This window comes from Schistocerca gregaria, chromosome 2, assembly GCF_023897955.1.
Source record: "Schistocerca gregaria isolate iqSchGreg1 chromosome 2, iqSchGreg1.2, whole genome shotgun sequence".
In the NCBI taxonomy this organism is placed as follows: Eukaryota; Metazoa; Arthropoda; class Insecta; order Orthoptera; family Acrididae; genus Schistocerca; species Schistocerca gregaria.
Genome location: NC_064921.1, coordinates 879,660,032 through 879,675,917, shown reverse-complemented (window position 1 = coordinate 879,675,917; position 15,886 = coordinate 879,660,032). Strand labels below are relative to the sequence as shown.

Here is a 15,886-nt window from a genome sequence, read left to right as displayed (position 1 = left end):
TGTTCGCCTAAGCGGGTGTTTACACTTCTTTTTGTTGTTCCATTGTATACTTGTCCACAACTGCATGGAATTTTGTATAGCCCAGGTGTTGCTAGGGGGTGTCTGGCGTCTTCTGTAGTTCTTAAATATCCCTTAACCTTCTTGGTGTGTCTGAAGATTGTTTCGATCCCATACTTGGCCAGAACTTTCCCGATACGGTCCGTGACTTTATTAATGAACGGTAGTCCTTTGCTGTTTCTGACAGAATTACGATGTCATCGGCGAACCTGAAAGTTTTTTGTTTCTTCTGCATGGATTTTAATACCTACTCCGAAGTTTTCTTTTGTTTCCTTTACTGCTTGCTCAATATACAGATTGAATAGCATCGGGGAAAGGTTACAACCCTGTCTCACTCCCTTCCCAAGCACTGCTTCCCTTTCATGTCCCTCGACTGCCATCTGCTTTCTGTACAAATTGTAAATAGCCTTTCGCTCCCTGTATTTTACCCCTGCCACCTTTAGTTATGGATATACAAAACGCGCAATGAGCTTCAAAATCGATTTTCTCAGAAACCAAGGCCCGTCGACAAAAAACCGGATAGCCATATACTCAGAGTAAGTTCCTCTACAACACATTTGATGCGCATCAAATTCCGTGATTTACAGTGTTGAGTGTCCCCTTGTGAGTGCCTTGTGATGTCTTCCTTGGCCTTGCTGGTTCCGCGGCTGCAGTGTCGTCCAAGATGCACCAGGTTGGCACGTTTTGCAGTGCTGCTCTGGAATCCAGTGTTCTTAACGCCAGCCGCGCGGGGTAGCCGCGCTGTGTAGGGGGCCTTGTCACGGTACGTGCGGCTCCCACCATCGGAGGTTCGAGTCCTCCATCGGGTATGGGTGTGTGTGTTGTCCGTAGCGTAAGATAGTTTAAGTTAGATTAAGTAGTGTGTAGGCTTAGGGACCGATGACCTCAGCACTTTGGTCCCATAAGACCTCACAACAAAGTAAAATAATCCTTGACGCCTTGCAACAATTACCTTCTGCATCTTCGTTGAGCGCGGAGTACCACAACGTGTGCTCTGGAGTCCACAGCGAACATTGCCACAAGTGCAACTATCATTGATCTGTCTTTTGATTTTGTGCAGGTATGTCACCAGTCAGGTACTGTACCAGTACACTCGACGGCTGAAGACATCTCATCTTATGTCTCTCCTTGATGTAACAGTAACTAATATGTCCTCCTGCCGGTGACTGAAGACTCCCATTCCTTTTGCCACAGTTGCAACATGCGCTGTTGTATTAACTTTTTTGTACTGGCCTCAATTCCAAGTACCCTTCGTACTTCCCTTTGATTGCCTCTCCTTAACTAATAAAGTACTCTCCATTTTCTACTTTCCAAATCCAGTGGAGATATTCCTAAAGTTACTAACACTGTGTCATTCGGGGTAGTAGTATAGATGCCCGTTGATCTTACAATTACTAGCATTCACTTTTGAACTCTTCTGACTACTGAACCTGGATCCGCAATCTGCAATCTATGAGCCCAAACACAGTGCCGCATCCTATGACTGATGCTAATACACACAGACGGAAAAAAATGTCTACACCAAGATGGAGTTGTGCGACGTAAACGAAAGCTGGTATACGTCTGTCTACATCTGAAAAATGGTGTGCATTCAAATTTCACGCGTCGCACAAGAGTGGCTCTAGTAACGCCACTATGAGGATACAAATCAGATTTTTTTACAATATGCGCTGTAGCAGTCGTGAGCGTTACTTACCTTTGAGATTAGATGTGATGAATTCACTTTAGTCATGAATGCCTTTAAGGCGACAAAGGCACCATAATGAGATTTTTACTCTGCAGCGTAGTGTACGCTGATATGAAACTTCCTGGAAGAGTAAAACTGTGTGCCGGACCGAGACTCGAAATCGGGATTTTTGCCTTTCGCGAGCAAGTGCTCTAGCAACTGAGCTACCCAAGCACGACTCACTCCCCGTCCTCGCAGCTTTACTTCCACCAGTACCTCGTCTCCCACCTTCCAAACTTTACAGAGGCTCTCCTGCGGACCTTGCAGAACTAGTACTCCTGAAAGAAAGGATATAGCGGAGACATGGCTCATTCTGGAAACATCCCCTAGGCTGTGAATAAGCCGTGTCCCCGCAATATCCTTTCTTTCAGGAGTAGTAGTCCTGCATGGTTCGTAGGAGAGCTTCTGTGAAGTTGGGAAGGTAGGAGACGAGATACTGGCGCAAGTAAGGCAGTGAGGACATGGTGTAGGTCGTCCTTGGAAAGCTGAGTTGGGAGAGTACTTGCCCACGAAAGACAAAGGTCCCGACTTCGAGTCTCGGTGCGACACACAGTTTTCATCTGTCAGGAAATTTCATATCAGCGCACACTCCGCTGTAGAGGGAAAATCTCTTTGTGGAAACATTCCCTAGGCTGTGGCTAAGCCATATCTCCGCAATATCCTCTCTTTTAGGAGTGCTAGTGCTGCGTGGTTCGCAGGAGAGCTTCTGTAAACTTTGGAAGGTAGGAAACGAGGTACTGGTTGAAGTAAAGCTGTGAGGACGGGGTGAGTCGTGCTTGAGTAGCTCATCTGGTAGAGCACTTTCCCGCGAAAGGCAAAGGTCCCGAGTTCGAGTCTCGGTCCGGCACACAGTTTAATCTGCCAGGGAGTTTCAAAGACGCCATTATCAACAACTCACTGAACCTGACAAGGTCGCGTAACAGGGCTACGAAAAGCTGGATGTCTGCTCTGCGATGCTGCACAAAGACTTGGAAGGAATGTAGTCGCTGTTCATGAGTGCTGTCAGCAGTGATCAACAAAATGCACGGTCGCAAGAAGTCTGGTCTCCGGACAGCCACGTGGCACTACCATGAGGGAAGGCATTTGCAGCAGCAATTTGAGCAGCAGTTGGCACCACAGTGACACAACGAACAAAACGGTTTTGACACAGAAATGTGAATCATTTTAGATACAAATATATGAGACTTTGATGCAGACGTAAAATATCTTCATTACTAATGTGTGTAATAATCATGTTACCTCTTATTCTTTCCAATATTCATATTCGTTTAATACACTCACGGTATGAATTGCAACACCAAAAAATAATAAATGTAGAGTAATGAAATTTCAGGAAAACGTTTGTATAGGTAAAATATTTAAGTGATTAACATTTGAAGTTCACGAATTAACGTGAGCGCGAGATAAACCACTGCAAAAGTGAAATACTGGTACATAAATAACAGGTGCAACCGCCAGAATCTTGAACCCAAGCATGTAAACATGCATGCAATGTCTTGTACAGGTTCCAGATGTCAGTTTGTGGGATGGAGTGCCATGCATGTGGCCCTTGGTTGATCAGTACAGGAACGATAAATGTTGATTGCGGATAACTCTGGAGTTGTCATCCGAAGATGATCCAAACATACTCGATTTGAGACAGATCTGGCGATCGAGCAGACCAAGGCAACTTGTAGAGCAAGATGAGTTACAACAGCGGTTTGTGAGCGAGCGTTATCCTGTTGGTAAACAACATTCTTCACGAATGGCAGCACAACAAGTCGAATCACATAATTGACGTACAAATTTGCTATCAGGGTACGTGGGATAACTACGAGTGAGCTCCTACTGTCATGCGAAATTGCACCCCAGACCATACCAGAACGTATAGATCAAATGTGCAGCACACTGACAATGGGGATGCAGGCTCTCAAGTGACCTTCAACCAACCAACACACGGCCGTCGCTGGCACCGAGGTTATAACATCCTTGTCGTTTGCGTGCGACATCGGCACCCCGCATGACAGAACAGATACGCGGGATGCCTTAATAACAGCGAGTGAAACCAAAGCAGATGTATACGGCACGACCGAGGACGCTGCCGGAGATGACAACACAGCCACGTGTCTCAGCCAGCGGCCGACATCGCGATCTACAAGCTGACTATTTTCCTATGCCACTCAAATAGTCCCAGAAGATCCATCCGCCAACCGGCTTTATAAGCCGGCACACCTCTGAGCAGAAGGCAGTTCGGCACTCCGCCCGGACTTTCAGGGATCTGCCATCCCAGGTACAACATCCACACGCTTCGTCTGCTGGTAGTCCCAGATCGTCAGGAATGGTAGCTTCTGACTGTGACTCTAGAGTGTCGTGTTACGGTGGGTGGTTTGGCCTCCCTGGACAGCTTTGTGCTATGCCGACCACTCTCTAGTAGTTTTGTCTCCGTCTTTTCTGTGGTAAATAAATGTACATGTCGTGTGTCTAGGACCTCCCATCGGGTAGGCCGTCCGCCGGGTGCAAGTCTTTCGATTTGATGCCACTTCGGTGACTTGCGCGTTGATGGGGATGAAATGATGATGATTAGAACAATACAACACTCAGTCCCTGAGCAGAGAAAATCTCCGACCCAGCTGGGAATCGAACGCGGGCCCTAAGGATTGAAATTCTGTCGCTTTGACCACTCAGCTACCGTGAGCGGACTTTTCTGTGGTGGATTTTCTCGAGCGAGAGACTTGTGAGGAAAACATTTTATTTTGTTATTCTTCTGTTATAAGATCCGAAGTGGGATCCGCACTTTGTTTCTTGCTTAACTTGTGTTTTGTTTTCGACTACTTTGTCATCATCAGCAACGTACTTGTTTATTGTCAGAATGAGATCCAGACTGACAGAAGTAAGGCTGTGAGGACGGGGTGTGAGTCGTGCTTGGGTAGCTCAGTTGGTAGAGCACTTGCCCGCGAAAGGCAAAGGTCCCGAGTTCGAGTCTCTGTCCGGCACACAGTTTTAATCTGCCAGGAAGTTTCATACTTGTTTATTGTTTTTTCCCAATAAAAATAGATTGTGGAATATCGTTCGCGTTCTGTCTCTGCTACCGCAGATACAGTACAAGTAGAAACAGATTTCATCAGAAAATAGGAAAGACCTCCACTGTACCCTACAGTGAGCTGTCACTTGATACCACTGAAGTCGCAAATGACGGGGGTTTCAAGTCAATGGGATGCACACTAAGGGTGTCTGGCTCAGAGCTGTCCTTGAAAAAACCGATTTGTGACAGTTCGTTGTGTCTCTGCGGTGCCGACTGCTGTTCAAATTGCTGCTGAAGATGGAGTACGATGCGCTAGACACCATACGCCGAACACAGTGGTCTTCCCTCTCGATGGTGCCACTTAGCCATGCAGAGCCGGACTTCTTGCGACCGTACATACCTCTCCCAGCAATCATGTACGGCTACACTGATCCCAAGTCTTCCTTCAGGATCGCAGAAGGATCATCCATCTTCTCGTAGCCCTATTACACGACCTCCTTCAAACTCAGTGAGGTGCTCAAAATGGCGTCTTTGTCGTATCAAAGGCATTCTTGACTAACATCGATTCACCACGTCCAGTCTCAAGAGCGTTACAGTGTGTATTTAACGCAAACCTGATTTGCATTCTCATAGTAGCGCCACTGTGTGACTGGCGCTAAATTGGAATAGACATCATCGTTGAGATGTAGAAATACGCTTACGAACTTTCGTTTACGTCGCACAACTCCTTCTTGGTACTGCGATTTTTCCCGTCAGTGTAGTTAGATTGTTTAATTTTATCTTAAGATTTCTTGCTAGGTCCTATTTCAGAAAGAGATACGTGGCTTTGTGAGATGGCGATAATAATTTATCACCACTACATTATCCTTCAGGCCCATCGAGTGCGCCGTTACATGTATCTTTAATCAATCTTCTGGAATAGCCGAGTAAAAGGAGCAGCACATCACCAGCAAATGCTGACCAGTTGTCTTACGTTACCGCTATCGTTTAGCTTCTGTAGTATGGATGGCAGTGCTATATTTCATACCTCTGGACCACACAGAGACACCTGCGGACAGCCTTTTGTTGTGGACTTCGTTATTTCCTTTCGTGTGCATATTAAAGTTGCATGTCTCCCGCTGCAGTAGACTCTCAGGCCTTAAACAAATGAAAGAAATCGGGGAAAACCCGCATTTAAACAGCTGGCTGCTGGCTTGAATCTCATTCATTACAGTAGTACCAAAAGCTCCCTACGCCACATACCGTAAGGTGGCTTGCGTGGATTATCACACAGATCTACACTACTGGCCATTAAAATTGCTACACCAAGAAGTAATGCAGATGATAAACGGGTATTCATTGGACAACTGTATTATACTAGAACTGACATGTGATTACATTAACACGCAATTTGGGCGCATAGATCCTGAGAAATCAGTAAATAGAACAAACACCTCCGGCCGTATTAACGGCCTTGATACGCCTGGGCATTGATGGCGTGTAGAGGTAAAGCTGCCCATGCAGCTTCAACACGATACCACAGTTCATCAAGAGTAGTGACTGGCGAATTCTGACGAGCCAGTTGCTCGGCCACCATTGACCAGACGTTTCCAGTTGGCGAGCGATCTGGAGACTGTGTTACCAGGCAGCAGTCGAACATTTTCTGTATCCAGAAAGGCTCGTACAAGACCTGCAGTATGCGGTCGTGCATTATCCTGCTGAAATGTAGGGTTTCACAGGGATCGCATGAAGGGTAGAGCCACGGGTCGTAACACATCTGAAATGTAACGTCCACTGTTCAAACTGCCGTCAATGCGAGCAGGAGGTGACCGAGACGTGTAACCAATGGCACCCCATACCATCACGCCGGGTGATACGCCAGTATGGCGATGACGAATACACGCTTCCAATGTGCGTTCACCACGATGTCTCGAAACACGGACGCGACCATCATGATACTATAAACAAGACCTGGATTCATCTGAGAAAATGACGTTTTGCCATTTGTGCACCCAGGTTCGTCGTTGAGTACACATCGCAGGCGCCCCTGTATGTGATGCAGCGTCAAGGGTAACCGCAGCCATGTTCTTCGAGATAATCCATGCTGCTGCAAACGTTGTCGAACTGTTCGTGCAGATGGTTGTTGTCTTGCAAACGTCCCCATCTGTTGACTCATGGATCGAGACGTGGCTGCACAATTCGTTACAGCCATGCGGATAAGATGCCTATCATCTCGACTGCTATTGATACGAGGGCGTTGGGATTCAGCACGTCGTTCCGTATTACCCTCCTGAACCCACCGATTCCATATTCTGCTAACAGTCATTGGATCTCGACCAATGCAAGTAGCAATGTTGCGATACGATAAACTGCAATCGCGATAGGCTACAATCCGAGCTTTATCAAAGTCGGAACGTGATGGTACGCATTTCTCCTCCTTACACGAGGCATCACAACAAAGTTTCATCAGGCAACGCCGGTCAAGTGCTGTTTGTGTATGAGAAATCGGTTGGAAACTTTCCTCATGTCAGCACGTTGTAGGTGTCGCCACTGGGGCCAAGCTTGTGTGAATCTTCTTCCTGTCGGTTAAATTTTGCGTCTGTAGCACGCCACCGTCGTGGTGTAGCAATTTTAATGGTCAGTATTGTATTTTTTCAGTAGTACAGGACGGGTTCTGCGCATATTTAGCCCTTCTTGTGTCAAAAATCAAAATTTGATGTTTCTGTCAGAACAAGACATTCAGGCTACCTCACCTTGGCCACGATGTCTCCGGGTCCGCATCCCACGTCCAGTACCGGCAGACGCTTGGCAGGCCACGTCAGGGTGGGCCAGATTTGCTCCAGCTGACGTATGGTGTCCGCTGCGGACGACCGCCACCTTGTACTGCTGGACGCCTCTGCTCTCTGCATGTTGGTGGGCAGACCTGTGCAAACACCTGCAGTTTCACCACCAGTATCCAAAGTACACTGAAGAGCCAATGAAACTGATACACCTGCCTAATTTCGTGTAGCGCCTCTACGAGCACACAGAAGTGTCGCAACACGACGTGGCATGGACCCGACCAATGTCTGAAGTAGTGCTGGAGGTAACTAACACCCTGAACCTTGCAGGGTTGTTCATAAATCCGTTAGAGTGCGAGAGGGTAGAGATGTCTTTTGAATACCACGTTGCAAGGCATCCCACATATGCTCAATAATGTTTGGTGGCCAGAGGAAGTGTTTAAACTCAGAAGAGTGTTCCTAGAGCCACTCTGTAGCAATTATGTCCTGATGGAATTGCCCCAGTCCGTTGGAATGCAGATTGGACATGAATGGATGCAGATGATAAGACAGGATGCTTACGTAAGTGTCACCTGTGAGAGTCGTGTCTAGACTTATCAGGGGTCCCATATCACTCCAACTGCACACGCCCCACACCATTACAGAGCCTCCATCAGCCTGAACAGTCTCCTGCTGACATGCAGGTTTCATGGATTCATGAGGTTGTCTACATACCCATACACGTCCATCCTTTCGATACAGTCTGAAACAAGACTCTTCGACCAGGCAACATGTTTATGGTTATCAACAGTGTAATGCCCGTGCTGGGGGGTGGGATGGGGGGGGGGGGGAAGAGGCAGGAGAGGCGTGAACTTTGTGTCGAGCAGTCATCAAGAGTACACGAGGGGCCTTCGGCTCCGAAAGCCCATTATCGATGATGTTTTGTTGAATGGTTCGCACGCTGACATTTGTTGATGGCCCAGATTTTATCTGCAGCAATCTGCGGAAGGGTTGCACTTCTGCAACGTTGAACTATTCTCTTGAGTCGTCGTTGGTCCCGTTCTTGCAGGATTTTTGTTTCCGGCCGCAACGATGTCGGAGATATGATGCTCTACCGTATTCCTGATATTCACGGTACACTCGTGAAATGATCGTACGGGAAAATCCCCACTTCATCGCTACCTCGGATATGCTGTGTCCCATCGCTCGTGCGCCGACTGTAACACCTCGATCTAACTTACTTAAATCTTGATAACCTGCCATTGTAACAGCGGTAACCGATCTAACAACTGCGCGAGACACTTGTTGTCTCACACAGGCGTTGCCAACAGCAGCGCCGTATTCTGTCTGTTTACATATCTCTGTGTTTGGCGCTTCAATTTATATGAATAGTTTATTTCTGAAACAACACTTCTCCACACAGTCACATTTCCCAAGAAATGAAAATCTAGGGATAATCTAGTGAGGAGAGCTATGGATTTTTTTTTCGGTGGGAGGGGGGTTATCTACTAGTGAGTGCAAAAATTTTTACGTCTTGTTCCGTAACGTAAGACAACAGAATTTTTTTAATATAATGAGGAAGTCCTGTTTCTGAAATAAGCGGTAATAACTTAGAAAACAAAAGGCAGAAAGTCAGGGGTATAGTGTTACAACCAGACTGATAGTCTATAATTTTATAGAAAAAATATTGGATTTCAGGGAGATTTGAACATTGAGTTTGGAAGGTAGGAGACGAGGTACTGGCAGAATTGAAGTTGTGAGGGGGCATCGTGAGTCGTGCTTGGGTAGCTCAGGTAATAGATCACTTGCCCTCGAAAGGCAAAGGTCCCGAGTTACAGTCTCGGTCCGACACACAGTTTTAACGTACCAGGTAGTTTCATACCAGCAAACACTCCGCTGCAGAGTGAAAATCTCATTCTGGAAACATCCCCAAGGCAGTGGCTAAGCCATGTCTCCGGAGTACCCTTTCTTCCAGAGATGCTAGTTCTGCAAGAAGTTTGGAAGGTAGGAGACGAGGTACTGGCAGAACTGAAGCTGTGATGAGGGGTCCTGAGCCGTGCAGGGGTATCTCATATGGTAGAGCACTTGCCCGCGAAAGGCAAAGGTCCCGAGTTGGAGACTCGGTCGAGCACATAGTAGTTTCGTGAACTTCTCACTTCACTGTTCAACACCGTGACCATATAACCCCAACGCCGTAACGATTCAGACTGGTCGATGTTGCACATCTTGAGTTTGTACCGTTCACTGGTTCGAGTTTTCTTCTGTTTTCGCAGTTCAGTATACCTTCTTCCTCTTTTCATGCTTGACCTATATTCAGTTTTTGACTGGCTGTCCATTGGGCCATCTTACCCACTAAAGCTGAAGGGGGTACGGTGGGGAATTTCTCCTGTGAGGATGTAGTTTGGAGCGCAGCATTGTATGGTAGTGAGACATGGACTGTGGAAAAACCGGAACAGAAGAAGATCAAAGCATTTGAGGCGAATATTGAAAATTACGTGCACTGGTAAAGTTAAGAATGAGCAGATTCTGTGCACAATCGGAGAGGAAAGGAATATGTGGAGCCGGCCTCTGTGCCCGAGAGGTTCTAGGCGCTTCAATCTGGAACTGCGTGACCGCTACGGTCGCAAGTTCGAATCCTACCTCGGGCATGGATGTGTGTGATGTCCTTAGGTTAGTTAGGTTTAGGTAGTTCTAAGTTCTAGGGGACTAATGACCTCAGATGTTAAGTCCCACAGTGTTCAGAGCCATTTTTTTAAAATATGTGGAAAACACTTACAAGAAGAAGGGACATCATGATAGGACATCCGTTAAGACATCGGGGAATGATTTACAAGGTACTAGAGGGAGCTGTAGAGGGTAAAATCTGTAGAGGAAGACAGAGATTGGAATACATCCTGCAGATAATTGAGGACGTATGCAGCAAGTACTACTCTGAGATGAAGAGGTTGGTACAGGAGAAGAAATCGTGACGGGCCGCATCTAACACGTCAGGAGACTGATGACTCAGAACAAAAAATTAATTTAGAAACTTCTCGCTAGAGTTTTAAACTGATAACAGGCTATAGCGCTCAGTCTTCCTATCCGGCGCCAGGGGTTCTCAGTAACAAGTTCCAGCACAGAATAATTTATTTGAAATGAAATGAGAATAGTTTTACGACATTTCTGTTACATCATAAAGTTGCATTGTTGTAAATTGAATAAAGAGTGAAAAGATAAGAAATAACGTCTTTTGTGTATGTATGGAGCTTTATCAACATAATTTGTCACTAGCTGTTGTGCAGGTTCTAGCTACCACACATTATAAAAGTCGCGGTATTTTGTTGGTGTTTATGGCTGTGATTTATTTATGTCACTGGATAAGCATGAGCACATGGTAACAATGGACGGTTGATTCCAGAAAGCAACAGTTTAAAATTACGAACAACCAGTTGATAAATAAATTATTTCCTCTGACGCGATCCTCTTCACATTAAAACTCCATAGATTAACTTACATGGAATGTTACGTTCTTATCTTTTTTCACTCTTCTACTCGTATTCTTCACTGAGAGTACTGATTTCTTAAAGTATTTTGGTCACCAATTATGAAAATCAAAAAGTCTGCTGTCTGTACCATTTTAACAGTAAATCGGTTGTTCCTGTTCGAAGCAACTATTAATTCCGCGTAGTCATTCAGTGAATAAATTCTGGATTGTGTGTGAATCTTCCACTTTATAAAACCAAAATCATCACCACATGGCATGAGAGAATGCCCACATATGAGAAAATAATGGAGTACATTTTGTAATCTTCCATTAGTAATGAGAGTTTGGAGAAATGTAACAACACTGTTATTTTTGTTCTCATCCGGACAGCCTTCGGAAAATTTGTTTAGGTACATGGTACAACTTGGTAACTCACTATTAATGCCGTCTAATGTAAAATTGCAAATTTTTTTCGGACTTTTCTAAGCCTCTCCTGCATGATACATATAAAATTTTGCAGTATTGACCCTCATGTTGTGAATATTAACTACATCGGCAGTGGGTTGCCTGTAGTAGAACACTTGCTGGATTGATGGCTCACACAAACATTTAAAACATCAACAGCACTTCTCCAGGAGAAGTGTCGTTCCTACATTAAACTGAAATTTTGCATCCCTCCTAAAACCCAGTTGAGGAATACGCACTTTGTATCTGCGCAACAAGTGGATTAACGTGTGCAAACTTAGCTTAGCACTTAGCGCGCAAATGGACAAAACATCTGAACTGTCTTCTCAAGCCCATGGTGTTAAACAGACATTCTATATAAATATGAACCTGGCCCTGTAAGTTAGTTAATATCATGTGCATATTGTAACAAAAATCATTAGAAATGCTGCTGTCACTTAACTAGAATGCATGAATTAATAAAAATGAAAGTTTGGGGTCTATTCTACAAATACAAAATAGCTATTCCCTTTTCCTCTACCTACTATGGAAAAATTAAAATTCTACAGAATGCAAGAAAGTTAAGACTGAGTGAATTCATTCAAGGCCAGAGTAGGGAATTAGCGTTTCAGATCCAGCACGGATCTTTCAGGGGTCAAGTGATACACAACAATCATGTACAATTAATTTCAACACTCAATAACAAATTATTTAACTCTTGGACATTCGAATTGACGATTATTAAAATCGTTATCACTATATATGAAAAAATTTATCACAGGAAAGATTGATTAAAATCTTCATTAGCTCATTTCCATCTACGATGTCGTAGCTGATCAATGCACTGAGTTGGTGGAGAATAAACGTACTTTTTGAACCAATGAAAAAGCTCTCATGTACTCATTGTGAGGGTAGGTTAGTATCATAGCTTTTGATATTCAATGGTCAAAGCGTACGCAATTTGGAATGAGCAAAATCTTGACGCAACATTGACTGTGCCCTAATGAGTGATGGTATTTTACCAAGTGGCACCTGCAACGGCGTTGTCTCCGTGCTGGATCTGAAACGCTAATTCCCTACTTTGGCCTTGACTGAATTCACTCAGTCGCAACTTTCCTGTATTACGTAGAATGTTAATTTTTCCCTAGTCGAAATAATGACTATCGCACACCTGCTAAGGGTTGGAGCGACGTGCACAATTTCTTTGCCCGCAAAAATTCCCATAGTAATAATTAACTACCTCTTTGATATCTGTTGCCACGATACGTAAAGCGTAACGTCCACAGTTCGCAGAAAGCAAAGGTCTCAATGACCTCGCTATTTTCCAGAGACTTGTGCGGTCCGCTGCAAGGTGAGAGAGATATCTAGAAATTTAATTCTCAAAATGCTTTTATATAATGGGGATCTCCCCACCATGCGTCGTCCAGTATGGCTTCAGCCAATCGCCATCTCTCTAGAGGTGAATTTTATTTTTCTTGCCGGGTCGCCGCCTAACCCTGTTAAGGCCATCCAGCAACTTACCTTCGGTCCCAGCCGTATTTACGTTAAAAGGAATAATGTATTGATCTGGCCTTATCCCTTTCTGCGCTGAAGCTCGCTGTTCTCTTGTTTAGTGGGGTCTTCCAGTGACATTAACCACCTGCTCGGTTCGTCTCCAAAATGCGTTTCACTTTAACTTATTTATTCATGCCCCTGTCCATATTGGTAGATATTGTTTTGTTAGTTTTCGGTACATGAGATTACTGCAATAGCCTTTTGTTGATATAATATAATTACTATTTTCTGAGTATCTCATACTGTATCGTACTCTCGTTATGGATCAAGCTCATGTAAGGTCCGTGAAATCCGGGCGCCTTACAATGTGATAGATGTGTTCTTTCTACACAAAACTATAGGTATTGCCAATATAATCACGAACATATGAATAACTCACATACAGTATATAGTGTCAAGTGCAGTTACTGCAAGAAATGATACATATGCTCGCCGGCCGGAGTGGCCGAGCGGTTCTAGGCGCTACAGTCTGGAACCGCGCGACCGCTACGTCGCAGGTTCGAATCCTGCCTCGAGCATGGATGTGTGTGACGTCCTTAGGTTAGTTAGGTTTAAGTAGTTCTAAGTACCAGGGGACTGATGACCTCAGATGTTAAGTCCCATAGTGCTCAGAGCCATTTGAACCATTTTTGAATAAAACACTTACAACATTGGTATAATATTTTTTGCAGTTTTGTAGAATACTGCACGACAGTCATGCTTGTTTTCAATCACAAATGCTTTTATATTTTTAAATGCGAGGGCCTGTTTTCTTTTTCTTCCCTCCTTCATTAAGTTCGTAATGTAGTGCCAATACTCTGTAAGTTTAGAACATGGCCAACATTGAGGTACGTATCGGACGGCATTCTGTGACTGAATTCCTTACAGCATGAGTTGAAACGTCGAGACACATTCATAAAAGGCTGAAGAAGGTGTGGGGAGATGCCCGGAAGATGTCAGCACCGTTAGACGATGTGGTATTTGAGTAGAAAAGCTGAAGGGCAAACATAGTTGGCTGATGCAACGCGAAGCGGCCGGCCAGCGACCGGTGTGAGGCAAATGCCCGTAACATGAAAACGTGCTGACGAAACCACAAAACATCGACTATGGAGCGATGGAAAAAAGTCATGTGGTCAGATGAATCTGACTGTTCCCATCTTCTGGCCGAGTTTACAAGCCAAGAAAGAAAGCGGGGGTCCAGTGACGATTGGGCAGCCATGTCGTTGTATTTCGTGGGCCCCTGATTACTGTGGAAGGTCACATTACCTCCTAGGACTATGTGGCCATTTGGGCCGATCAGTTCCAGTCCGCGGTTCAGTGTTTGTTGACTATGGTGATGCTGTGTTCGAAGCAGACGGGACTCCTGTTTACACAGTTGGCATCGCCCATGACTGATTTTGTGAACAAGGGGATGAGTTTTTAGTTGAAACTTCCGGGCTGAGAGGCCGTGGTCGATGTATAAAATTTCCACCTAACGTTTCGTCTCCATCTGCGGGAGACATCTTCTTAGGTCGTCCGGCTACTGCCACTCAGGCTCCAGGTACTCTCGCATTTATAGAGCACATAGAGGGCACCAACATTCGTCACGTAAGGCCGACGGTATGCCTATCTTTAGAACGCGTCATCATTCTCGATAACTGCTGGCGCAACGTCGACATCCATATTTTGTCTAACTTTAAAACTTCCGCTCTTCTATTAAAATTATTATGGTGTTTGTGAATCTCTATCGCTTCTCAATACATGCGCGCATGATAATGGGATGTTCGTGCTCCAAGGCTTGTCTCATTAAATTTAATCTCGTGGTTCCCATCTCGAAAAACATGCTCAGCTACGGCCGATTTGTCGATGTGTCCTAAGCGACAGTCTCTTTTATGTTCGCCTAAGCGGGTGTTTACACTTCTTTTTGTTGTTCCATTGTATACTTGTCCACAACTGCATGGAATTTTGTATAGCCCAGGTGTTGCTAGGGGGTGTCTGGCGTCTTCTGTAGTTCTTAAATATCCCTTAACCTTCTTGGTGTGTCTGAAGATTGTTTCGATCCCATACTTGGCCAGAACTTTCCCGATACGGTCCGTGACTTTATTAATGAACGGTAGGAAAACAATTCCAGTAGCTGAACGTTGTTGCTCTGGACTCCTGGCTTCCTTTCTTCTTTGATGGAGGGCACGATCAGTTTCCTTGCTCGTATATCCGTTTTTCATGAAGGATGAATGTAAGTGCTTTAGTTCATCTTGTAAGTAAGCCGGCTTGCAGATTTTGTTGGCTCTATCTACCAAAGTTTTTTTTTTGCCTAGGATGATGGTTTGATTCCTTGTGTAGGTATCGACCCGTATAAGCGTTCTTTCTATATATCTTGTGGCCCAGCGTCCCATCCACCCGTTTAATTACCGACACATCCAGGAAATTGGGGGAAAGGGGATGAGTCGTCGCATCTCGCCTGGACACCACAGTCACTAGATCTCAGTTTTATCGAGGCTTTGTGGTCTATTTTGGAGAGAAGGGTGTGCTTTATCGATGTCCACCTCCATCATTGTTACCCGAAGTTGCCAAATTTTTGCAGGAATAATTACGGAAATTTCTAGTAATGTCTTATGGGACCAAAGTCCGGAGGTCATCGGTCCCTAAGCCTACGTACAACTTAATCTAACGTAAACTAACTTACTCTAAGGACTTGCCCAAGGGATGACTCGAACCTCCGACAGGGGTAGCCATGCGAACCATGGTAAGGCCCCCTAGACCTCGCGGCTACCCAGCGCGGCGCAGGAATGATGTTATGTGGTTCCCCTGAAAGCCGCTGTGATCGAGCGGTTCTAAGCCCTTCAGGCGGGAACCACGCTGCTGCTGCGGTCGCAGGTTCGAATCCTGCGTCGACCATGGATGTGTGTGATGTCCTTAGGTTAGTTAGGTTCAAGTAGTTCTAAGTC

General features: G+C 45.2%; 1 protein-coding gene across 2 annotated transcripts in view; it reads right to left on the bottom strand.

Annotated features, from left to right (window-relative positions):
• Positions 1–15,886, bottom strand: part of LOC126335290 (uncharacterized) — a 152,852-nt gene that overhangs the window by 116,244 nt on the left and 20,722 nt on the right. Inside the window, exon 2 of one of the 2 annotated variants that reach the window (XM_049998378.1) lies at positions 7,517–7,686. The exons of the other annotated variant lie outside the window; for it this stretch is intronic. Within the exon in view, the coding sequence (XP_049854335.1) occupies positions 7,517–7,672 (156 nt within the window). The 5' untranslated portion in view covers positions 7,673–7,686. The remainder of the gene's footprint in view (positions 1–7,516; positions 7,687–15,886) is intronic. 2 annotated transcript variants of the gene reach the window in all.